Source organism: Amphiprion ocellaris, chromosome 3 (genome assembly GCF_022539595.1).
Source record: "Amphiprion ocellaris isolate individual 3 ecotype Okinawa chromosome 3, ASM2253959v1, whole genome shotgun sequence".
Classification (NCBI taxonomy): Eukaryota; Metazoa; Chordata; class Actinopteri; family Pomacentridae; genus Amphiprion; species Amphiprion ocellaris.
The window spans coordinates 9,356,026-9,382,481 of NC_072768.1; the positions used below are offsets into that span (position 1 = coordinate 9,356,026).

At 39.6% G+C, this 26,456-nt stretch overlaps 1 protein-coding gene and 1 long non-coding RNA gene across 3 annotated transcripts; both read left to right on the forward strand.

Moving 5' to 3' along the window:
• The first annotated feature begins 240 nt into the window (after positions 1-240).
• Positions 241-5,129, forward strand: LOC129348594 (uncharacterized). Its single transcript, XR_008601190.1, has 3 exons — positions 241-367; positions 975-1,133; positions 4,257-5,129. It is a non-coding gene; the product is annotated as an uncharacterized LOC129348594 (long non-coding RNA).
• Positions 5,130-7,317: 2,188 nt separating this feature from the next.
• Positions 7,318-24,212, forward strand: fam107b (family with sequence similarity 107 member B). Of its 2 annotated transcripts, none has more exons than XM_023291233.3 (4): positions 7,318-7,499; positions 19,387-19,558; positions 22,342-22,498; positions 22,668-24,212. In XM_023291233.3, the coding sequence occupies exons 2-4, from the start codon at positions 19,431-19,433 to the stop codon at positions 22,785-22,787; spliced, it is 405 nt and encodes a 134-aa protein (XP_023147001.1). In that variant the 5' UTR covers positions 7,318-7,499; positions 19,387-19,430; the 3' UTR covers positions 22,788-24,212. The 2 variants fall into 2 exon arrangements, with proteins under 2 accessions (XP_023147001.1, XP_023147000.1); XM_023291232.3 differs by lacking the exon at positions 7,318-7,499 and adding an exon at positions 18,221-18,392.
• The last annotated feature ends 2,244 nt before the right edge of the window (positions 24,213-26,456 follow it).

Genomic DNA, 26,456 nt, shown 5'->3' on the forward strand with positions numbered 1-26,456 from the left:
ACAATTCATTCTGTGCTATTTTTCAGTGTGAGTCAGTGAGTGACCGGTGACTGGCTGCTGCAGCCAATGATGCGATTCACATACGTATTTACCATAGACTGTATATAATGGTATTTATGCAGCTAATTAACGTCAGGCTTCCTTATGTGCAGCCATCGTTGTACTCATAGATATGAATGAGTAGATAGGACACGCCCCTTTGAGCTGCGGCTACTGCGAGGCTAAGCTAGTGGGGGAAAGTTTCAGTACATTCCGTTGATGTAGACGGCGTGAAAACGGAAACAAGTATGCCGGCTCACTGTGCTGCATACAGTTACACACTGCGTCGTACGATTGAGACATGGAAACTTGGAATGACTTTTCATAGGTAAGAATAGTTTTTGACTCTTTTTTCATTATGAAATCTTGTTGAGAGCTTCCAGTCTATGAGAGCTAACTAGTTAGCCACTAGCAAAACACTAAGGCGAGCTAGCAGCTTGACAACCAAATACCAGACGATTAATAGTAGCTGTAGTATAGTTGTACAAGCAGTAGTAGTAATACTAAAAGTACAAGCAGCAGTAGCAGTATAAACAGCTGTTAGAGTCGTAGAAGTAGTATCAGCATTTGTAATAGTATTACAAGTTGTAGTAGCAGTGCCAGTATCAGCAGCAGTAGTAAGTAGTCACATTGCTATTACTACCACCAATACTACCAATAGTAGTTATAAAGCCTAACTCATGTGTATCCAGATTACCATATATGTTCTTCCTCCAAACCCATTTTATGATTGGGATTACAGGCAGTTCTTTAGGACTGCTCTCAAATAATTGAAATGTTACTAAACAAGGTTATACTTATCAAATTAAATAGCTCTGGTCTCCAGTATATTGGTGAATTCGGTTCTTTGTACTTAATTTATTAGCATGATTTCTTTTTAATATGTTGTGTACAGACTTAATTACTTCTCTGTCTACTTTTCTTACTCCATGTAGGTTTCCCAGAGACTATGGGTTGAGGAGGAATTGGAAGTTTGTCGGCTTAGACCTGGTGTCATTCCATCAGTGTTAAACTTCCCGGCTCATCTTGGAAGAGTACGTGCCAGAAAGACCACGACCAAGCAGCCTTGAGATCTTAGGCAGCGTCTCCCTCAGGTGGGTGTCGACGGTGTTCACGGTCAGGTCTGTAGAGGGGGGAGGCTGCCACCCACCTCCCCGTCTACTCTCCGCCCTGACTCCGCCTTGGCTCCACTCATGTGGTCACTTTATTAACTACGATGCCAAAGGGACGACGAAATTACTTCTTTTCCTCTGATCTGTAGCTCAGTGAGTTAAGGGTTTACCTGTAGAGCTGCAGGTCGCTGGTTCAAGACCAGACCCTTCTTAACTTTTATCAAAATCCTGACAAAGAAAAATGCCAGTGGTGGGTCTTGAACCTACTACCTTCCACTTGGTAGTCTGTCTTCTTATCCCGTGAGCTACCCACTCAGATACCTTTTTTTTTTTTCGCATTTATCATCTATTTTTTTGCCATTTTCGAGTTTTTTTTAACTTGAGTCTTGACTCGACCGTTTTTCTCAGGAGGTTAGACTTTAGCCTTTGTGCTGGAGGGTTGAACCCTCAGTTCCAAGACTTCCCAAGCCTCCAGACCTCCCGAGTCCTCAGGACCTGAGCTTTCACACAGTCTGAGGGCTGAAATTTTCTAAGTCCCACAGTAGTTCTCTGTTAGATTGAACTTCCAGACAGTCCAAGGACTGATATCTTCTAAGTTCTTGAGTAGTTCTCTGTTAGTTTGAACCTTCAGACAGTCTGTTAATGTTTCGATTAAATCTTTAAGGTTTTTCTTTTTAAATGTTTTACAGGCATGGCAATTTTCCGCTGTTCCGCGGAAATCCGCCGTTTTAATTTTTAAATTGATCATTTCTGTGAATCGTCCAAATCCGTTGAGAAAATTTTAGGGGGAGTGAGGTATGTTTTTGTTGCTCTTGCTCCCGGTTTTTGAGAAGCACTCGGCGTTTCTCCCGCAGCGTAACAGACAAAGAGAACCAGTCTAGCTCCTGCTGCATTGTAAAAGGCCTTGCAATTGGTGGAAATTGGTTAGCTGTCAATGATTGGACCAATCAAATTGCTCGATGCATTCTTTTGTTACAATTCATGGCGGCATGTTCGTGTTGGAATTTTGAGCTATTGGGATCGTTTTCGGTGGAATCATGAGGTTTTTATCGAAAGATCAAGAGTCATCGGTGCTAGAAATAGATAAAGTTGTCAAAAACAAGTGTAGAACTCCAGTGTAAATAGTGTTAAAAGACCTATAGAACTATAAAAATTGTAGGACTAAATGCAGTGAGACATTGAAGAAAAAGTAAGTTAACTTTTCATTAACTTATTCATTACAATCTAGTCTTCTGTAATTCTATGCATGTTTTTCATTCTAAATCACCTCTATTTTACTGAAAACCTCTCGGCTTTAGTGCCCCCCTGAAGACTGTATACCGAACATTTTCAGCTGAAATCAAAATTTGCTGTTGCGATGCCTGGTTTTACCACCTTTTAATGTTTAATTTTCTTTTTAAATCCTTCATTGTATTTTCTGTGTAATTCCTATTTGAACTTTTATTGTCTTTAAGATATAATTTGCTAATTAAACATTTAATTTTTTGATTAAATGTTTTGTCTTTTTTGGCCTTTTATTGCATATGTGTAGTGAGAGACTGACAAGAAACAGGGGAGAAGAGTCGGGGGAAGACTTGCAGCAAAGGGCCACGAGCGGGATTCGAACCCGGGACGCTGTGTTGGGGACCATCCCCTGTACATGGGTCACCTGCTTAACCCGTTGAGCTATATGGGCACCCATGTTTTGTCTTTTTAAGGGTTTAATGATCCAATTAAATGTTTTGCATTTTTACAAATGTTTAACATTCTTCTTGTTGAATTGTATTTTTTAAATGTTTAATGATGGAAAATACTTTATCTGTAATTTCTAATATTTGTATTTTAAAAATTTTGTTTAATTTCATAATGACATGTATTGTATCGTGTTGAATTATCTCATTCCATATTTTGTCTGTTTAATATAATTTAATGTAATTTAATGTTTTACTCTATTAAACAGACAAAATATGGAATGAGATAATTCAACACGATACAATACATGTCATTATGAAATTAAACAAAATTTTTAAAATACAAATATTAGAAATTACAGATAAAGTATTTTCCATCATTAAACATTTAAAAAATACAATTCAACAAGAAGAATGTTAAACATTTGTAAAAATGCAAAACATTTAATTGGATCATTAAACCCTTAAAAAGACAAAACATTTAATTAAAAAATTAAATGTTTAATTAGAAAATTACATCTTAAGGACAATAAAACTTCAAATAGGAATTAAACAGAAAATACAATGAAGCATTTAAAAAGAAAACTAAACATTAAAAGGTGGTATATGTATATATAATTTAATTGTATTTAATGTTTAACTCTATTAAACAGACAAAATATTGAATTAGATAATTCAACAACATACAATACATGTCATTATGAAATTAAAGAAAATTTTTAAAATACAAATATTAAAAATTACAAATAAAATATTTTCCATAATTAAACATTTAAAAAATAAAATTAAACAAGAATATTAAACATTTAAAAAAAATGCAAAACATTTAATTAGATTATTAAACCTTTAAAAAGACAAAACATTTAATAAAAAAATTAAATGTTTAATTAGAAAATTACATGTTAAATTTCTTAAATCTTTTTATTAATAAAACTTTTTAAAAGTTTTATTGTTTTAATTTTTTTCGTTTGATTTAATTGCTTTTTGTTATGTAGTTTATTTCTTTAATCTTCTTTTTCTGTCAAGATTTTAACCCCAACCTTAAAAATGAAATAAACCCTTAAATCACAATGAAAATACTTCTGTTGTCACAATCATGAGTTAGTCAATTATTCAGTTTATCAATTCAACTTTATTTGTTTAGCACCTTTTACACAGATGACAAAACTAAACAAGCAAGGAGAAAAAACTATGCTTAAACTAGGATTAAAACTCAAAAACATAAAAAAAAACAAACAAAAAAAAAAAGATTTAACATGGTAGTAAAATATGTTGTGTCCAGGGGATGGAGGGAGTTTATTGAAGTCTTCTTGGGCTCACATGGGAAATCATTTAAAATATAAACTTGATATTCAGTCTAACTTCAGAGCGACAGAAGAGCCAACGATATCTCCTGTTTTCTCCTTTAATGAGTCGACTCTTCTTGTTCTTTCAGACCAAAGAACTACAGACTCTTCACAACCTGCTCAAACTCTTGGTACAGGACCTCACCACACGGGTCAAGAAGGTTTCTGTCTCATTTCTACTCTGAAGATCACCTTCTCTTGCTCAAACTGCTGACAAATGTTTCTGCTGCTCTAAAGTCTGGTCTCCAGAACTTCCTAAAAACTCTCAAAGTCTCTTCTGCTGCAGGTTGCTTTGTAGAACTGTTGCAGAAAACCTCACTAAACCACATGGAGGGGCCTCAAGATAGTCATCCAAATGAAACCATACAAAAACCAAACTAGCACAACCCAAACGCTAAAGTCTCCTGCAGCCTACCAGAGAACCTCTTTAAACAGAGAATCAGGACAGGAACTCTTACCTTCTAGACAACCAGTATTGGTTCACAAACAAGAATACAGAATGTGTCTGACCAAAAACCTCTAAAGACTCACTACAGCCAAGATAAAGACACAACTCAGCTGCACCAAATCCACTAATCACTGCACACATTAGCACCATGTGCTAACTGTGGCTAAAGAACCACATTTACCAAGACAACTATCCAGTACAAAGCCCTCAAACACATCAAGAAACACATTAAAGACGATTTTACTGCTGGAAGCTGCAAGCCAACGCCTAAAGAACAAACTGAAGCAATGGAGCCAAACCCAGGTGAAGAGAAGCAGAGGAAATGTTTGTCTGCAGCTAAATAAAGCAGGAAGACACTGAGCTGCTCAGGTGTTCCTGATAACACCAAGCTGCTCAGGTGTTCCTGATAACACCAAGCAGCCACCTGGACAGCCAATCGGAACACAGCTTCCTGGAAGTCCAGAGGGCTGGGTTAGTGAAGGAAATTTAATTTAAAGTTGAAGCAGAAAGTTAATAAAGAAAGTTGAAAACCACCTTCTGATACCTGAAATCTCTGAGTTTTCTCACAAAGAACACCTGAACATATCAAACTGGCTTCATAGTAGAACCATCATTGTAAAAAAGTCATAGTATGGTGTGTTGCTCAAAAAACATTAGGACCCGGCTGTCAGGGGACAAACATGTAAGAAATATGAGAACAGAGAGAACCCAACCAGTAGGTCACAGTTTATCATCCCCCAGTCATCTCCTGAAGTCCATATGGTGAGCGACATCAGTATCTGGTTGTTCATTTACCAGAGGATGCTTATAATCATGCTGATGTGGTCTGTACTCTACAGTATTTTAATGACTCAATAAATGCCTACGTTGTTTTTTTTTTTAAAAATGCTTTTTAGTTTTTAATAAACATTTAACAGCCTATATGTAATCAATAAATGGCCTTTGCCTATCTTAAGAAAAATTCACTCAGAACTCTATGTTAACAGTACTAAATAAATCAATAAATACATGCATACACACATAAATAAGTTAATACATTAACTGTGTTAAGATAAGATTTAGATTTTAAAAAAAGTTGTTTATGTTTTTGCAGAATCCAGTATTACTCACTGGTTGGTCATTACATTTTGTTAGTTTGATTTCACTGTTTAAAATGATGCCACCTCTTTTCAGACAGAACCTGTGATAATAAAACAATACAAAATTTTTAGTTCCGTGTTAATAAAGCACTTAAAGCTTTAAGTATGGCTAAATGCTTTTTTCAAAATTAAATATATCACTCCTTAGGTGGTAGTGGCCCCAAGTTCAGTAAAGTTGGAAAGATATTCACAGATTTGGACTTCCAGCATCAATAACTCGTTAGATACAGGTTGTCAAAACATAAACGGTGCCTCTTTCCCATTGTTGCAAGGCAGACAATGTGCTACAAGCCCAGTTTTATCAAAAGTAGCTGTCTTTCAAGCTACAGGAATAACATTGGTGTCTATGGAGTGAACAGGGTCCGTCTGCAATTTGCAAAACCGCTGCAACAGTAAAGAGAGACAAATATTCAATAACTTCACTCTTATACATTGTAGTGTCACTAAAATCACTGCAGCCTTCAACTGGCTCCTGTTGACAAAGTGTTTTAACAGAAATGTAAATGCTGTAATTTGATTCTTTTAATGAACCATGTAACTTGAATGGATGCGATGCTGGTGTGACCACAGTGCACACGTCTGATGTTGCTCATAGTGGTCCAAGGGACGCTCAGGGAGTTTGTGTGTTTGCTCAGACTCAGGAAAAATTACAGGGAACATTGACCACAAGTGCTTAATCCGAAATAGTATCCTGTGCATCAGTGCACACTTTGAGATTCTCAATTAGAGGTGTTTTGCTTTGTGCCAGGGGTCTAGCCTTCTTAGAACATACTTTTATCAGAGAGCCTTTCCTGATTTTACTTATGTTTTGAACTATCTTTTGTTACTTTCAGTAATCTTTTACTCTTTTCAACACTGTATCGGTATTTATAAACAAAACTGTGTTTTTATTTGTCTTGTAAACGCTGATATTTTATGACCCATCTGCAGCGAGCTCAGCACTTTTTTGTACATTTGTATCTTAGAACAACAGAATCTCCCCTTGGCCATCAGTCAAGCCTTTCCATTCTATTCAGAATCAAATTAGAATCATAAAAGATTTTATTGCCAAGTAAATTTTTACATACCAGCTTAGTTTGGTTGAATATACCCATCCCTCCTCAGTGTTATGTAAAATATCACATTTTTCCACTGATATAAGATATGACGTGTGTTTCTGTGTGTTTTCTATTAAATGTATTATTCAGCTGCTTGGCATTTTGATCTGCTTTGCCAGTTGCTCAGACTCTTGGTATATTATTACCACCCTTCCATGTTTTTTTTTTCTATTTTGTAATTTTTATACTGCTTAAACTTCCAAGACTTTCAATGGGAGCAACCGCAAGCAATTTCAGTATTCCTGATTCTGGAGATGCACTGTTCATGCGCGTGCGTGAGGGTGTGCGCGCGCTCTCCCCATCCCGAGGCCCCGCCCTGAGCGCGAGGAGTCCCCCCTCTGGTCTCCTGCAGCGTGAAGACAGAAGGAGGGGGAGGGGGAGGAGCCGCGTCGTGACGTCACGGCGCCCCTCCCTCCCAGTTCAAATTTACATTTTCTATGGGTCCTGACTGAGCGTACGTGTGTGAGTCCAAGTGTGTGAGTGAGTGTGCGCGCTACAGCCATTGAACAGTTTCCACACGGAGACACACCTCAAGCTTCCACAGAAGAAGTGATCCGGAGACGCACCGATGTGGCCCGAACCACTTTGTCATTTTTAAATATTAAACAAGTTGAGTTGGAGAAGTCGGCTCGGGTTCGACTTTTTGAGGTAGGTGTCTGTTGTGAGTGTATGTGTGTGTTTGTGTGCGTCTGGAGCTCGTGTGTGTGTGTGTTTTTCTCGTGGGGTTGTTTCCACTAACAAAAGCAGCACGCTTTTAATTGTCCGTCCGAGCTGAGCCGCAGAAGCAGCAGGTTTTTTGGGGGTGTTTTGGAAGAAAAAAAAAGTGAAAGATCGTGATGCGAGGAGAGAGAGAATGAGATTGCAAAATACAAACTCTTGGTTCATTGTCTCCTTTTGTTGCAGCGCATGACTGTAAGCGACGGGACAGTGGAGAACAAACACGTTGAGGTTCAGCATGTACAGACAGCACTTGGGTGTTCTTTACAGCACATTGATGCTATTTGTGGCAGCTTATACTTGGGAAAATAAACAGTGGAGGAAAATGTTTATTTGTTGCTTCTGTGGCGTTTAAAGAAGATGCGATGCTTGCGGATGATGTTAAATTTGGCAACATTTGTCATCAGATCTGCTAACATCTGGACTCACTGTTGTTTTTGAGCAATAGTAGTTCATGCTAAGATCATATATTTGTGTTTATAATCCATAACACAAGATTCTTAACAGATTCTTAACTGATAACAGAAGCTGGAAGTAATAAATGTGACCTATTTGTGTGACAAACACCCCATAAAGAGACCTTATTTTGTGGATGATGTGTATCTGAGTGAGTCAGATTCTGTGTGACCAACAGCCTCCTGTGTCAAAGCACATGGCTTTAGTCAGAGCTGACAAACTGGCCTGCTGCTGTCATCGGACACACTGTCATGTGAAGTGGTGCATGTTTGTCTTTTTAAAGTCGGCAACAGGTCTGTAAGTCGACAGATTTGTTTCTTTTTCATAGTGGCTTTTTGCTTTCTGTCAAACTTTAACAAGATGGTAAACAAACTGGGCAAATCTCAATCTGGAGCCAGCAGGGTTGAGTGTGTGTCTGTGTGTGTTTGCTGGGTGGAGGCAGCAATAGAAACCTGGCAAATACAAGCAGAGCAGCCTTAAGGTGAAGTAGCTGAAGTCCAGGTTATCTGACGTGTTTGAAGGTAGAATACAAGTGGCAAAAGCAGGTGATTTAAATGAGTGTATTTTGCCATCTAGGTGCACAATTTTCAACAGTGTGGGTGTGTGTTGGGAGGGGAAAGTTCTCGCACATGTGTTAGTCATTTGGAGGGGAGTCAGCTAAACGATTTACATCTGTTTTCTGATCTTTGAACCCCCTCCTTCCCTCTCTCTCTCTCTCTTACTGGGTCTCTCCCTGTCTTCTGTTTCCCGTAAGAGCTGATGCTGTCACTGTTCGTCAGAGTGCATATATGAATGTGTGTGTGTGTGTGTGTGTACGGACCGAAAGTGCTGTCTGCTCCACTGTTACTGCACTCGAAGGAATTTAAATATGTGAATGAAATGTCTGATTTTCCATCCCATAATGGTAGGCGTCCATTAGTGGTTCTGGTGCGTTTCTCATATGTATGATTATAGAATCCATGACCTCAAGAAAATCAAGGTATTTGGGTCAGAATAGCTGTGTGTGTGTGTGTGTGTGTGTGTGTGTGTGTGTGTGTGTGTGTGTGTGTGTGTGTGTGTGTGTGTGTGTGTGTGTGTGTGTGTGTGTGTGTGTGTGTGTGTGTGTGTGTGTGTGTGTGTGTCCATGAGGGGTATAACTGGCAGCCGCCTCTGTGTTGACATTGTTGTCTCCCACAAGCCCTGCTGGTCTGTATGTGGGCACAAAATCTTCATTACTCAGCAGAGTGCACTGATCCTCAAGACCCACATCGCACGAGAGACACTGTAACTGTGTTTCACTATCAGGCTCTGCTGCTAGCTCTTCACGCTGGTGGTGAAAGACTACCTTGTGAAGTGTTTTAAAGTCTTTTCCGTGGTAATGAGCCATGTAAACAAAGAGACGTTTCAGAGGGTCTCCGCACTCAGAGTGGAGTCCTCATGGTTTTACCAAACACATCTCCACTCTGTCCAGTTCCAGCCTGCTGGGAGAATTTTATGTGTTTTTTCCTTTTTCCACTGCTAGAAGCTGTGACCTTAGGGCTGGGTATTGTTTTCAGTTTTACCAGTGTTTCGGCATGATACTTGTATTTTTGATGTCAGGATAACACTCCTTTCCTCAATAGGGAACATAATGTTTTCTTCTGAACACTTTAGCGTTGTCTCGATGCAAACAGCTGCTTGGAAAATTGGCAAAGTTATGACCTAAGTCAGGAAATATCTAATCATTTAATCAGGAATTTACACAGCAGTTGTGATGCATTTTGTAGTTTTTTTTTTTTTAGGCCATCATCTGCTCACTAAATTGACTAAATTAAATTCAACTTCTAAGCGGTTTCCAGTAGTAAAATCCCATAAAGCCATTATAGCTTTACTAATTTTAGTTACTTTTCACTCAAACTTCATAATTGAATTCAGTTCATTCGAAAATATCCATCCCTCCCTGGTGTTATTTTTCTAAAATATCACAGCTTTTAGCTGTGCATCCGCTAACATCACGAGAAGTGAGCACACTTTGATGAAACACGTGTTTCTGTGTGTTTTCTATAAAATGTATCGGACAGCTGCTTGGCATGTTGATCTGTTTTGCCAGTTGCTCAGACTCTTGGCGTATTACTGCCCCCCCTCCACGCAGGCTGTATGAAATATTATGATGCAATATGAACACTAGTGATGCAATCACTGAATGTTATAACAGGACAAGGGATCTGTTTACACTGTGTGATGGTTTTGTTGCCATGGTGTTGTGATTGAGAAGTATACTGATATAGAGCTAGCATGGGATACATGGCGGGGAGAGAGTGTGTGCCTGCATGTGCTTATGTAGGGAAGAGGGGGATCAATTCATACCAAAGTGAGACATGCAGAGGCTTGTTTTAGCAATCTCAAGGCCTGAAGTTGATTTACTCATAATGGATAAGGTATGCACAGCAAAGACTAAAGCAGAGACGTGCACACACACCCACCTTCTGAGACTCGGCTTTTCAGAGAATCCCATTGATTTTCCTGCTGTTAAGCCAGAGCTTCAATCACAATAAAACACCATTACTGTGCTGACCACTTTACATAGTCTTGGAGGATGGATGGCACACGTGCACAAACACAGAGTCTAAATGCTTTTCCTCCTTGCGGCTTGTTAGGCTGAAGTCTGGAGAAATTGGGAGTCTGAGCTGTGTGTATTGGATTAAGTTCTTTGTAAGCCAGAATCAAGATATATGATCCTGTCTTATTACTAACACAAACGTGAACACACACAGAAGAACAGACCCACTTCTTTCTATTACAGCCTGAAGCCAACTGGGCTTTCAGAATGTAATGCTCACTTTGGAAACTTCCATCAGACAATGAAACCACATGATTGCATTCTGTCCCAACTAAAAATATGCACATATGTATTTTGTGTCATGCCGAGCATAACGCATAGAATCTGAGAGAACAAAGCCTTTTCATTTGGCCTGTTTCTGGACACCTGCTTACCTCGCTATCTGAGTGTGTGTATGTGTGTGTGCACAGTCAGCGTGCACCCCTGTGTGTCTGTCTGGATAACTGAAGATTGTCTGGTTGCTCAAGGTAACAGTTGTTATTGGGGTTTTCTCTACTGGCATGTAAACAAAGGAGAACCTCCCAAATGCTCCCTGGTGTGCCCTCCAGCCAATGAGATGTGAGATCCCAGCTGGGCTCAGCCAGTAGACGGCGAGGAGGGGCGGGACTCTGCTCCATGAGGGGAAAAACAGCAGTAAAGCACAAAGCTTTGAATCTGGAACTGGAACAGACAGCAGAGCCATAACAAAGACTCTTCCTTTATGGCTAAACGGCACTTCACACAGCTTAGCCAGACAAAACAGTCTCGGCATTTTTACTATATGGCTTCAACACCACTAAAAAGAGATGGTTGGACTGCATTTAACTGATGTATGTGAGAAATGTGCAGTATATGGGAGCATGTTTACATCCTCAGTAAGGGGAGCCACATGAAATGTGCATGTGTCCTGTGAATTTTAAGTCTTTTGTGGGTGTGTCTGTGTAGCATATATGTCTGCATCCCGAGCATGTGGTGTTCTCTTCATCTGTCTCAGTCCACCTGTTCTCATCAGGTCTATACATATACATACAGGACCATGTGTTGGAGGCCAGCTGTGGAAGAGTATAGACCAGCCTTTTGTATCTGACTGGCAGGTGTGACCCCAAACTGTACCCCCCCCCCACACCAATTATTCAGGACATGTGTTCTGAATTGAGTCAGCACTTTGATTTGAACCTGTGAAAGAAAAATGCACAGAGAGTGCAAACGTATGTATCTCACTCAAAGATGTCAGTGTTTGAATATACGTCTAGGTCTGTGAGTGTGTGTCCATATATGCATGCTGTTGTGTGCCCGAAGCAATAATCACAGTGCAGTTTCATCACATTCCCCCAGCGTGACTCAAAGTGGCGTCTGTGCCTTTTCAATCCATCCCATTCTTCCTGTAATCTGCCTCACCCCGGGGCTCATACCGTGTGGTAACAGGACAGTGCATGAGCATGAATGAATCTAGTCAGTGCTGGACACAAATTGTCAAACTAAACATGTTTCAGTTCTAAGGGAGAGATCACAGCTAGACATGATTAATTTGTACCTCTCTGAGTAATATCGTCTTCACAGAAGGCGTCAGTTGCTCCAGTCATTTTAACAGCTGCTTTATCTGATCACATCAGGATACAACAGATGCTGTTTGCTCATACTGCAATCAACTCTTAAAAGGTAGATATGGAAACAGTGAAGCTGCCATTGTAATCAGTCATTGAGCAGAAGCAAGTACTGTGGTTATCTCAGGGCTGAATGAAGGCCCAAAATTAAATTAACAGTGTGCATGTAGTCATTGCTAAAGTGATGTGTTGTGAATTCCACTTTATAATAGAAAAAAAGACGTTAGTTGTGTAGAACATAGACACAAGGGGCGGAGTTGTAAAGGTTTCTCTGTTTTGGCTAATTATCTGAAATTATAGTGTCTGTTGAACAGCAAAGGCCTTGACGTGAGGGGGAGAGAGTTTAAACTTCCATTTGCCACTTTGTCGCCTTCAGCTGGTATTCAATGCCCTGATTTCTGAAGAGGTTAGTTCCCTGAAATGCAGACAATCCCTAGCTGATTGTGATGACTTCTTTCAGGCTTATGTGTGATATATTGACTAGCACTGTTGCTTTTTCTTAAACACACAACATTGAGGTAACATTGATAGAGTACAAAATCAGTTGCATTTGTTTTTAAAGAACTGGAATATCAAAGAGGCTTATCTTATGGTCTGAGCAAAAAACTTTTTTGTGGTTTTCTGGTTGGCAAACTGAAACAGTGACACTGTTTCAAAATGATTAAAACATAACAAGGACATTTATGCTGTATGTACACCATCACCAGTTTGCCTGCAGCAAACCAATATCAGCTGATATACTGACTGGAAGATTTACCAGCCCAGATACAGTACACTGTAAAAGAAAAAAATGTTCTCTAGCAGTTTTTAACTTAAATTTTTAATAATTCACTATTAATTGACAAACTTTCCCTTCATTGCTAAATTACAGATAATATCTAGTAAAATTACAGGAAATTATGAATGTGCATGTTGTCCTAAAATTCCACTAATAATAGTATTATTTTACAGATATTTGCCATTATTTAACACAGTCTCTTAACAATATTTCATGATTTTTTTGACACCGTTTTGTAGCATCCTTACTGCCTTTTTTTGGCAAATTCACATATATATATATATATATATATATATATATATATATATATATATATATATATATATATATATATATGTACTTTGAGTGTCGTTTTAACAGTCTATAGAGCCTCCTAGTCTTCTCTTAATGACTTCAGTGTTTGAAACAGACGCATACTGCATAGCTGAGAGCCTCACAGCTCGTTCCTCTGTCACATGATTCATATTGTACTTTCCTTCTGTGGGTGTTTCCTGCGTGTTTGTGCATCTGCGCTTTATGAACCCTAAAAACCCCGATTGTAAATTCCCATACGTCCGAATCTCCCTTGTGACATCATTGTGTCGTATACTGTGGGAGCAGGGCGGGTGCTTCTCGAAGGTCAGTACATGATGAGGCCCCCAGAATTCCCCAGCTCCTCTTCCCCTTCGCAACAGACCCCCACCCCAAGGCAGGAAATACAAAACAGATCTCAACCCCCAAACTCCCCAGCATACTTTTGAGGAACCGTTTTCTTCTCAGTCTCTCGTTCTTTGTTTGCCCCTTTAGATCATCTCAATGCTTTAATCGTCTTTAGCCAGATGCTATAAATGTTTGATGTGTATGTGGTCAAAAACTACTTGAATAATGATGACATCACATCTTCATTTTCCAGCCACTTCTTTACTTATTAACTGTAAATTTGAGATACTTGGCATCTAAAGTGAAACTGTTGAGAGAAATGGTGAGGGTGGAACTGTGTGTTTGAATCGTGTACAGATAAATACATTTTTGCCCTGTCCTATTGCTCTTTTTCTTTTACATGCACTACTTACTGAAGAGGATCTGAGTGTAATTTGTGCTCACACTATTTTGCCTACAGACGCACGTAGAGTACAAGACTGAAAACAAACACAGTGGGTATGCAGGCTGTTTGACCTGAATGCGCTAGTCTGTGCAAGTGAGTGAATGTGCTTCCCATCATGATTTATGTGTTGCCATGGGATAGGCTTGTAAATGAACATGTACGCACATGGGTCCTTTGCAGGGATACGATCTCATTGTCACTGCTGGACCCTCAAACTCTCTGATTCCCCTTTACTTTTTTCTGTCATTCTCTCCCTCACTTACACACACCCCTCTGCTCTCCCCCATCCCCTCCCCCTCCACCGTCAGTTAAAAGCCCATCTATCTCTGTGTTTTAATTAGGGCCTCCCCTGTTTATGGCTGAATGGCCGCTTCATTAAGGGAAAAGGCTCGGAGATGCACACCCGGATCTGTCCAGCTTGTAACACATAGCAAAGGGGGAGGAAAGTGCGTATGTATGTGTGTGAGAGAAAAAGAATGGGGTGTGGGGGTTGCTTAAGGGGTATTGATGACGCAATTTCCCCTGAGGGGTGGACCTCCCATCTGTGAGTGGAATAGACAGGATCTGGCCAAAAACTAGGGAATGAGAAGGACTATATGGGACACAGAAGAGGATGTAGGAGCAGAGATTGATATGTTAAATTAAGTTTCAGTAGTTGTCTTTCTCTGGTGGTGAATTTGTATTATCTCTCTGATTCAACACCAGCTGATCTGGTTTATTTCTTTTTGTCTTCATGCATGTAAAGTAAAAGTTGCCAGTATATTTTTCTTTCAATCTTCTTTTTTCCCTAAAATGGCAACTGAGAAAAGGCCTTGAAAAATGAGAGATAAAATGAAGTTGTTCTCTCTTGTTACACATTGAAAGTATTATTTTTTATACAACCACCAGGAAATATAACCATGACTACACTTGGATTCTCCTCTTTCAAAATTCAGCATCCTTTCTTTATGCTAAATGTGTCCATTATCAGCTATAATGTGGATCAATCCCCTTTTTGTAAACGTGACCCCTGTGTACCTTTGTGCTGGATACTGTGAAAAACAAATCCTGGCTCACAGATGATGGAGTGGGTGTGGTCAGCCATGTGTTCACAACCATTGATGGCTGACTGGCCAACTCCACCCTGTGCAGCTCCTCTGGATGGTCTGTTCTGTTCTGGTTGTGCTCGTATCCTAGAGGAGAACTGTGGGGTCAGATGGCAGAGCAGACCACCAGCTGCTCTCCTTGCCTTCGTTTTCTCTTTCTCCAAGGCTGGAGCAGCAAGAGGGCCACTCCTGAAAGGCTATATCATGTCATTATTCCTTTCTCCATGACTTTCCGTGTTTTCTTTTCTTTTTTTACCCAGTCTGTCCACCTTGGCACTGATCCCAACCTAGATATATCTGCCTATTATTTTCCTCTTTCTTCTTGTTCATGTCAGAAACAATTTTGTAATTGTTTGTCTCTCCTGGAGTATCCACTGTTGTTTGTCTGGTCAATTTCTGTTCTCCTCTTCATCCCTCATCACTATTCCATGGATGCCCTTCTTGTTTGGGTTAGACCAGAACAAGAGCTTTTCAGGCATATTTTTAAAAAGTATAAATGGACATGTACATTTGTGCGCAGGGTACACATGGAGAGGGAAGATGCAGGCTGGAAAACAAATGCAGTGAGCTTAAAGAACTTCTCCTGCACCTCTCACATTATACAGAGCTTTTCGATCCATTCATGCTATAACAATACTGATTATAGTCACATTAATGTTGTTTTTGAGGACAGTTTTTTGGTTGTTGAAAGTTAATTGGGACACTTGAGGCGTCAGCTTGTTATCATTTATGTCCTGTCCTTTAGTGCTGCGTAACTACATAAACTATGGGGGATGGCAGATCTCCACGGCGACCTGGAGGAAATTGAGAAATCCGTATTATAAATGCAAGTGTGCGAGCTGGCCACAAAGACGCAATCACTTGGCACAGTGCAGCCACTCTACCCTTCTAAAATCAGTCATTCTATCAGTTCTAATGCAAACTGCCACCCTGGGGTGCACTTTCGCACACTAGTGCAAACACATTAAACGAATTACCTCCTCCTTTAGAACTCAGAAAAACACAATGCATGTTTTCATTTCACTTTAATACAATAAAAAAGAATGTGGGTGAGCGTGATATCAGAGCTGTGTTATTAAAACTATGTGTGTATAGTTTCTAAATGGATTCCTGCACTCCTTTTTATTTGTTTACAGATAAAAAGGAGTGGTTGATTGGATATTTCCTGTTGTTTTCAACCGGCTAAGTTTGAAAAAATTGACATTTCACAGTAAGTAAGATCCCAGTCAAGGAGAGAATGAACAGAAGCTGCGTTTGGTTAACTTCCTTTTATCCTTTACTAGTCTGCCTTCTGACCCAGTTTTCCCCCTTTCCTTTTTTTGTTTTCACTAACTTTCTTAGTATTTTATCCTTGAACGCTTGAATTGTCTAAATGCTGTAGCCTTTCAGTTGGACATGCTGGAAAGTAGCCTCATTATATCTGTGTGTGTGTCTGCAGCGAGGGTGTGTCTCCAAAACACAATAAGCAAACTGTTTTAATTGGATTCCTTGAAGACCAGTAAGCGTTGTCCAAAAAACTGTGGACCTACATGCTTAGAGAACTGCAAACATCCTACATGTTCAATAGGAGATGTAATGGAGGTGCAGGTATTAATGTGTGGAATCTATTGTATGTATTGTAGTGGCTTTTATACATTTTTAGAGTTCTGAAGCTCACAAATAGCGGGACTTCTGCAGTAGTCCTTGAAACACAAAGTGCAGGCCCTTATCTGCGCAATGCTGGAATATGTTAGCTTGGCTAGCTATATTACTCCTAAGGTGCTGGACTTGAACTGATACTCCTATGTAGCTTTTAAGTGAGGCCGGACGGGACATAAAGTAAAGCATGTAAAACTACCAGTGATAAGGCTGGCTTTAAGCAGCGCTCCAATTTGAGGTTTCCAGGTCCCTTTTGAACTCCCTACGTTACTTCCCCTCTCCCCCGGGGCCACAGAGGAAGTGGGAGCAGATGTGTTAAACTAACGGACACTTTGACAACACTGCCAGTCTGTAGGTTCCTCTGCCTCTGCTAGTCTGCATTAACAGAAACCACCTTTGATGTACGCAGCATGTGTGGGCTCACACTTAGCTACTCATTACAGCCCCAAGCTGCTCTGCCCATCTATGCCATCTCACATTTATAAACACTGCTGCCATCTAAACTGAACTAGTTAAATGTCCTGCTTTTAAGGACAGATTCTTCAAACTTGACTCTAAACCTTTAACAAGATGGTTTTTGGAGTTTATTGTAAGCACAGATTTGTGGCATGAATTCGCAAGCAAATGTTGTAAAAGGTCACTAATCTGAGATTAGCAGGGAATGCAGTACTTTCCTTGTGTCAACACATTCTATTATATTCATCAAGGGTGTTTTATTATGTGACATTTCTCTCTTTTTGTTCTGCGCCCCATGTAGCAACACACAATGTTTATCTTAGGCTTCTTTGTTATGTAACTGACATGGTTTGGTTTCAGGGATGCATAAACATCGACCTCTAGTGGGGTCTTTAAGTCATTACACCATCAATCTTTTGGGTGCATGTTTTGATTCTGAGGACAGGCTCCCCCCCCCCAGCTCTTGTGTTCTAGCACGTGCAGTGAAATGCATCTTTGGTACAGCTGATGGTGATTGGCTCGCTCAAGATCCGAAACATCACGCTTCGTTTTCAGTCTTCATCAGTGTGTCCTTATCAGTCACAGGCAGGAGAGCCCCGTAACCAAGCAACACCTCCAAATCACAGGCACGACTGTTGATGAATCTGACTCAGACTGTGGGTGCATGAGCTTGTTGGCTAATATTGAAGCAAACAGATCCAGTTAATTTAAGGATAGACTGTTAAACCGCTCCCCTGTTATTTTAAAACTACCATTGTGCCATAAAGTTGATATTATTGTGCCTACAAGATAAATATTCCACAACATTCCATAAAGTAATAACTGTGTGAAGCACTGGTTTCCTTATTCGGGGAGAAATGGTCCTGAAGTGCAAGATGTGTTGACTGACAGTGAGTGGGACAGAGCAGGTGAGGGAGGGAGCAGAGGGAGAAAGAGAGAGAGAGGGGGAGAGTTTGTGAGCGTGGCTATAAAACAGAGTTTGAACTCCAACCAGCTCAGTACCAGACAGCTGTGCAGGACAAAGCAGCTCTCCTACGCTCGGATCTGCAGCACACTGATAAACAGGACAGCGTGCTTTAATAGCTTTTCCAGGGTAAAAAGAATCCGAATCAAAATAGCAGAGATGGCGACAATGTTCAGATACCCCGTCTTTCCTCATCTGCAGGGTGAGTTAATCCAATTTTTAACACTGAAAAAAGTCACATGCTAAACTGTTTGACAGCTTACAATGTGTGTTTTAAAGGGAAATACATATCTTTGCAGGCAGTTGTTGTTATGTTTCTCATGTGGTTAATTGCACTGTTTTATCTGCTCATCATTTAAAACTTCCTGCTTGGAATAAAGTGCATGTAAGCCATAAATTCATATGGAGTATTTTTACTGAGAAAAGCAGACTGGTTAGCAGCAGTTGCCATAAAAGTGATTCACTGTGGTGTTGGCATGCACTGTGCAAATAATAAAGGGTATTGATTAGCCATTTCTCAGTTTTATCATGCTTGTTACAGCAGGTGAAAAGATGAGGGCTTTCCACACGTTAATTATGTGTATGTAGATGGGTAAAATCCTGTATTTACAACTGTTGTAATGTAGGCATTTCTAGTTTATACAAGTTAAATGCAGAAAACTCAGTCATTACTGACTGTGTATAATTGCCAAAGGTTATGTGCCCACATCTGGCGATCGTGACTTGGAATAGCTGTGATTTTGAGGTCACGGACAACAGTGGAATAAACCTCTGGGCTAACTGTGTATTAGTAGAGTCTTGAGTATCTACCTATGTGGTTGGAATGTGTTAAAGTGTGTCTCTGTGCTGTCCTGGTTCATCTCTTCATTGTTTTGTTTCTGAATTTTTACATCATCTGACAGAAGGATGAAATGCTCCTCTTCACTCACTGTGGAACAATTATGTAATTCCACTGCTGGGTCTCTTCATCACTAGAGAGAACATTCCAAAAACTCTGTGCTGATGCCAGAGGATCAAGCAGATGCTCATATCAGAGTTTGAGAGGATTGCATTTTCAAAGAAATAAAACATTTACCTCCCACACTGAGATTCCTGTCACCTCAGGGACAAATACATGTCTTTGTTTTCTGCATCCAAACCCATGCCCCAACAGTGTTTAAATGAACGTGTTCTTCATTATTTCTCTGTCCCTTCAGATCGCTGTGATCCTGGTCTGTCACTGTCACCAGGAAGGAGTGTCATGGCGGAACCAGACTATCTGGAGGGAGACTGCGATGAGCTCATCAAACCCAAGAAGCTGATCAACCCAGTCAAGAACTCCCGCAACCACCAGGACCTGCACCGAGAGCTGCTCATGAACCAGAAGAGGTGAGGAGAAGAGAAAAACACTTTCAGTCCCCCTTGATAATTGTTCCTTGTGCTGCTCTTATCTGTTTCCTGATAAGCGCACGGGTTTCTGAGATTATTTTTATTTTATAATGACCCACCCGATGTCTAATCACGTTTTATGACACATGAACAAACCAGATCTGTGTTAAACAAAGATGTGTTCCAAGTCTTGTGATGACAATAAAACATTTCCTCACGTGCAGTACAAGACTGGAATGATAAAGGTTTGGCTTTTATTGAGCTGTTCCAACTCTTCCTAGATCAACGTCATCATCTGTTTGTTTGTTTATGGCAATAACAAGTTCCCCCTTATCTAAACAGATTGGAGGGAGGAAAACAGTGCTGACAGTGTCCAGATCCTGGCTAATTTAGTTTCATCTCTACTAATAGAGGATGCAGTAACTCTGCCACTTTCTACTAACTGCTCTTGTATCCATGCAGACTGTACTGATGCTCCTGGGGTGTGTCACTTCACTGGTCCCACTAACCTCCAGCGGCAGTATTATGTAAAGCTCAGGATATAAATCTTTAATAGGAGCTATTATATAAAACCTTGAGTGCATTAGTTTGTCAAAAATCGGTTATGTAAAGGTCACGCACACATATAGAGCACAGGATAAACCTGGCCTGGGTGCTGATATTAACACGGGATCCTGCCACCGAGGATTTAATGCAGCCTTGAGTCTGTGTGTGTGAGAATCCATCAGGGTATGTTAATGCACATGCATACTGCGACCCGCGATCGCCCTTTTGACACTAAATGTTTGTATTTGCTCTCACCATACAGCGCGGGAAGCTTTGTGCCTGACCTATAAATAGCCATGTAAACACACATGCTGTTGACAGCTGTTACATCACAGCAGCGATGCTCTGTTGCAGGCCGAAGATTGTGGCACTTTTGTAATGATGAAAACAGAGCATTAAAGAATGATGGAAAACAGGCCAGGAAGAAATATATGGTAATAACAGCAGAAATTGGAAAAAAATAGAATTTTTTTGTTTCCACATTGCTGCGAAATATTGTTTCCAGTCGTCCAGACAGAGGATGGACTTAAGTCTGTAAGACAAGCCTAGCAGGGTTTTGGGGGTAAAAGAAATGTTTTGATTGGACTTCTGTATTATGTGCTGAAGTATAGAAAGACTGGCCTGCTGAGTGGATTAGTCACAGTGATGATAGTGGGGAGGGGTGGGGTAGGTGGGTGGATGGATGGATGGATGATGGATGCATGGATGGATGGCTGTATGAAGTGAAAAAAAAAAACATGTTATGTAATCAAGATTACAAAACAGTCTCTGGCTGAGGGCCTTTTCTCTGCCTTTGCTACCTTAGCTGCAGTGACCCTCCTACACACACACACACACACACACACACACACACACACAGAGACACGCATATACATACGCACACATAGAGGAATTTCAGAAATTCAGCCGACAAAACTGGTGGAGCATTTTATTAGACGGAGCATACATTCCTCCCTGTCTACCAGACAGTGTGCATTTGTAAAGGGGGGAGTAGGGGGTCAGTGATTATGCAAACGCTGCCCACTGTGAGAGAAGGCAGGAGTAAGCATCTTTATAGCCTGTCTTATTGCCTTCAGTGACCTTGACCTCCTCCCTGCCTTTCGGCGTGTCGGAAACAGACCGACCCAGTCACATCTTCACCCAGCCTCCAGCTCTCTAAGTGCTTTCATAAGACCCTCGCTGACATGAAAGCACGGCGTTTAACTGCAGTAGTGACTCTAGATAAAGTACTGTCTTGTTGCACATTAACTCCCACTGCTTGTTGGAACATTGCGAGCCTTGTTATGCAATCTCCAGAATTTAATAATATATTTAATTAAGGCGTTGTTGTGGTTGAAATGTAGTCAGGTGGGCACACTGTGTTTTCTGTGCAGGCTGTCACGGTGAGAGGAAAAAAAAATCAGTACCCACAGGGAGAGTTAAGCCATCTGGATCATAGGGTTTTATAAATGAAGTAATGAAGGTCACAGAGATTGGATTTTTGACCAAGCACAGACTCTGTTTACTTGTCTTGACGTATTTTTTTTTCTTCATATGTGGTACTTTATTGTGCCCCTAATCCTTTGTGGGCTTTGCCATTTATTGGTTTTTGCCTTTTATAAGAGACTCCAACCCCATCTCTGTTCCCCTGTGTCTTATGTAGTCCTATACCCCTGTCTCATCCTCAGCCCCCGCCCTTTTCTATCGTAATTTGGAAGGGTTTGGAGCATTACGTAACATTTTCTATTTTTGCTTCCCTTTGCAAGACTGTCTCACACTTTGCTAAGACATTCTCTATCCTCTTTTTGAATTTTGTGACCCAAAGCTAGGTAGTTGTGTAACGATCCCACTGTGCTACCAGTGACTTAAGAGCGCTGCCACGTGAGGAATGCATTTACAGGGTGTTTAAGATACGGGTTGATATTTTGGGATTGTTTTCGAAACTTCAAGGAAGAAAAGAAGAAATGGAGTAAAAAAGACAAATGGTTCCAACCCATTTTTCCAAAATCAGTTCCAGTGCTGGCAACAGTCATATATGCAGATCTAGAAGTGTAACAAAGTGCGATTAGTAATCCTGAACATCTAATACAGAACTGCATGTCAAACTACAAAGAGGTCACGATAATCATCTGTTATGCATGAAATGTGATGCCAATCTGCTCTAAATGGGGCTCTGCGGTGTCATTAGCGTGTTATCTGAGGTGACTCATTATGCTTGATTGTTGTAACGTGCTGTGTCACTGATTGCCTCTGCACAGGGGTCTGGCTCCTCAGAACAAACCCGAACTCCAGAAGGTCCTGGAGAAGAGAAAGAGGGAGCAAGTTCTCAAGGCTCAGAAGGAAGAGCAGGAGGCTCACAAGAAGAGGAGCGACCTGGAGATAGAGCTCATGAAGAGGCAACAGAAACTAGAGCAGGTAAATGATTGATGGAGGTTTCACTGCAACACTTACGCATGTCGACACAGATGGATGCAAATGTTTTACAGTGTCTGAATCACTCATCACTTTATTTTGATTGTGCAGACTGTCACGTGTGGTTTAATATTTGCTTTAGGTAAATTTTGTAATGTGTTCATTCCTGCAGCTGGAACTGGAGCAGCAGAAAATTGAAGAGGAGCAGGAGAACACCCCCGAGTTTGTGAAGATGAAGAGCAACCTGCGCAGAACCAAGCAGGAGACCGACGGGGAGGAACGAACCACCTAAAAACCAGCAGGGGTGTCTGGGTCTGGCTGACTGTGCGCATGTTTGTGAGCACAGAGGTGTCAGGAGTGTGTGTACAAAAAGAGAGAATGTGTTGTGTCTGTGGCGCACGGTGGTGACCTGACCGTGGCCCAACATGAACTTCCTGGCTTTCCCAACCCAGCTGTTCCTTCCTGCAGTGAGGAGAGAGACTTTTACAGACTAAAGACCCCCCCTCTGTCTGCCTGCAACGGGCCGCCAGTACTCGCACCCATCCAGCAGCACACGGCACCCCGCGGGAGGGATCTAACACGGACACGTTACACGCTTTTCAACAGGAGGGCGAGCAAGCTTCCAGTGAGCTCTGATGGAGAAACAACCAAACACACACACTCACACACAGGAGTTTTCATCCCCTCTGTTTTCACTCCTTTCTCCACAGCAAGCTGTTGTTTCTATTTACTGTTATTGGTGTTGTCATTGTTGTTGTTTTTTTTGTTTTGTTTTGTTTTTTTTTTGTTCTCATCTTTCTGAATCTGATAAAGGAAAAAGTGGACACTGGATGAACTCTTGAAGCTGTGTAATGTAAAAGCCAAACAAATGTGCTTTTGTTATTTATGTTTGTAGCTTTTAGCCCAGGTTATAGGGGAGAACACTTTTACTACTTCTGTATTTTAGTTTCATTCTCCAGCATAGTATATGAAGCCAGAACGGGACAAAGGGAGTGTGTGGTTGTGTGAAACACTCAAGTATGCTTCTTTTTTTTTTTTTTTTTTATTCTAAACATGCCATTTCCTCAGCTAATGCAATTTTTGAGCAATAGTAGAACTCCCAGGCATGAGAGTGACTTTTCTTTATATATTCTGTTGTTTTGTATGAATAAAAGTGTTACTTAATAAATAATTTAAGTTTTTGTTAGGTTGGTTAAATACGAATAAGCCCTGAACTGTGTGATCAGTCTTTGTGTGCTTTTGTGAACAAAGACTTTGGAGGCCACGAGGTAAAAGTAAAAGTGTACACATGAAGGCCACTTGTTATAAAAGATTTTATTGACAGATAGTTCTAGGCTCCTGAAACAACTCTGATAGGCCTCATTGAACTTTCAGTATTTTGCCCTTATTTCCAATGAAGCCATAGATTCCACTAATTTAAATCAGTTAATCTTAAGTGGGTGTTAACTGCATGTGTAGTCTTCACCTTTAAAAAAAAAATCTAAAATGATTGCACAATGTGAGAGACTGTAATAACTTTGAGTGTTAAAGTTCACATTCAATGGTTATTTAAATACCACACACAATAATACTATTGGTCTAAAGTTCTGGTTTGTAGATCTCCAAGAGGTGATTGTTTATTCTCATGGGATGAAACCGATTTATAACAACTTAACCTTGTGTTTTTCTCCAGAATCTTCTTTAAAATAAATATTATTTTAATTTTAAACCTTTAAAACTTCCATCTATTTTCTTTTATTTTATGGTGTCTTGCTGGAGTTTGTGGAATTGTTATGCTCTTAAAAGGATGTGATGCAAAAATAGCAGCATGGCGGTACGCCTATCAGCCATCACTGTGGTAAGTTTAGCTTATTTAGTCTGGAAATGATGTTGATTTGACCAACACTGCAACAGATGTCAGACATCTAGATGTGCATAGCTGGTTTTCAGTGATGGATTTACAGATCTGGAAGCGGAATATCAGAGATTATACTATCAAGCACAAGAATGTGAGTCATCATAGAGTAATGGCTTTTATATAACAGTGTTTTCTAGTATTTTGCATATTTTTATTTTATATTTTATTGTAGATTTGATATGTCTATTGGCACTGTTTGCAGGAGTTTGTGCGTTTTGCTGTGTGGTGTAGGACGTTAATAGCAACCAAATTTGTGAACACAAGCAGAGTTGCACACTAAAAGCTTACACTTTTTCATCAATTAGAGCATGTTCATTCTAAAAAGGAAAATTGGCTATTTCGTTGCACTAGTAATATGGGTTTATTTGAAATCATACAAGCTGAACTGTTTTTAAAAAGGTAACAGAATTTGAAGTTTTGATGAGTAAAACCGAATAACAGCAGTCTAAAATTTAAAGATGAGCTCAGAATGGAAAGTGATTGAGAGGAGGCAAAAAAAGAGGAAGGAATTTCAAAATAAAGCACCAGTTCCCACATACAAGGAATATTCAATCTAGTGCAGCGGTGATTGCAAAGACCTATACATAAGAGACTAAACAACTGCTCTACTGATGCACATAATAGACAGCTGCTCACCTACTCCTAGGATAAGAAATAATCCTTTGAGTACAGCAAAGTCCACCTTCTGACAAACGATTTAAGACAGGAATACAAGAGGCTGTTTATGTTCAACTAGAGCAGCCATCTCGAAGCAGAGAAGGAGGTCTTTGACACCACTTATCAGGTACTTAGCAGTCTTGAAATATTTCCCTTGAGAGTTTCACTACCATAAACGTCAAGTCTCTCTTAGCCGGGCCACCTTGCGTTGACCCTGACCTGACAGTTTGACAGTCATTTACACCTCGAAGCATGTGAGTCTTCGGTCACCCTTAGGCCATTAGCCAGAACATCTCTTGGATGAGAGGTGAAGCATTTTTAAGAACCAGAAAGAGAAGTCCAGGTGCTTTTAACTGAAGCTCTTAGGATTGTCATGATCTGGATTATGACCTGCAATGTTCCAGAACTATGAAGTGATTTGGGAATTGTCATGAATTTCTTTTTTCATCACAGTTCAGATAAAATAAGTAAACATGTCAAAATAAAATTTGAGTATACCCATAAAAATTCTTGTAATTCCTGCTGGACGCCAACATTTATCTGAAATAATCACTGTGGCTATTCAATTACACATCGAAATATGTCAGAATTGTGCTTCATCAATTTAAAAAAAACCCTCAAATCTACTACATTGGTTAAAACATGACCCAAGAAATGACCCAAGAAAGCTTTAGATATATGTTTGAATTGTAATTTAAGCTTTTTTTAGGCTAAAGGATAATCTTTGAGAATCACAGGAGTGCCATAATAAAAGATAAATCTGTTTAAACAAATAAGGAAATAAATGTGTAAATATAAAGAGGAGTAAATAAAAAGATAATAAATAAATAAATTTGTTTTTAAAAAAATAAGGAAATAAATGTATAAATATAAAGAGAAATGAACAAAATAAAAAACAAATCTTTAAAAAAGAAGGAAATAAATGTGTAAATATAAAGAGGAATAAATGAAAAAAATAATTAAAAATTAAAACATATGGAAATATAAAGGATAAATTAAAAAATAAATAAACATAGATAAATAAATAAAAAATTAAAAAATAAATCTGTTAAAAAAATAAGGAAATAAATTTGTGAATATAAAGTGGAATAAATAAAAAATAAAAACAGAAATATAAAGTATAAATAAAAAATAAATAAAATAAATAAATTTAAAAAACAATCTGTTAAAAAAATAAGGAAATAACTGTAAATATAAAGAAGAATCAGTCAATAAATATAAAAATATAAAGGAAAAAGCAATGACAAAATGGAAAAACAAAGGGGAAAAACAAAGGGAAAAGGGAAAAGCAAAGACAAAATTTACCTTTATATTTCCATATTTTTTAAGGTTTTTATTTATTTTTCATTTATTCCTCTTTGTATTTACACATTCACTTCCTTATTTTTTAACAGAGGTATTTATTCT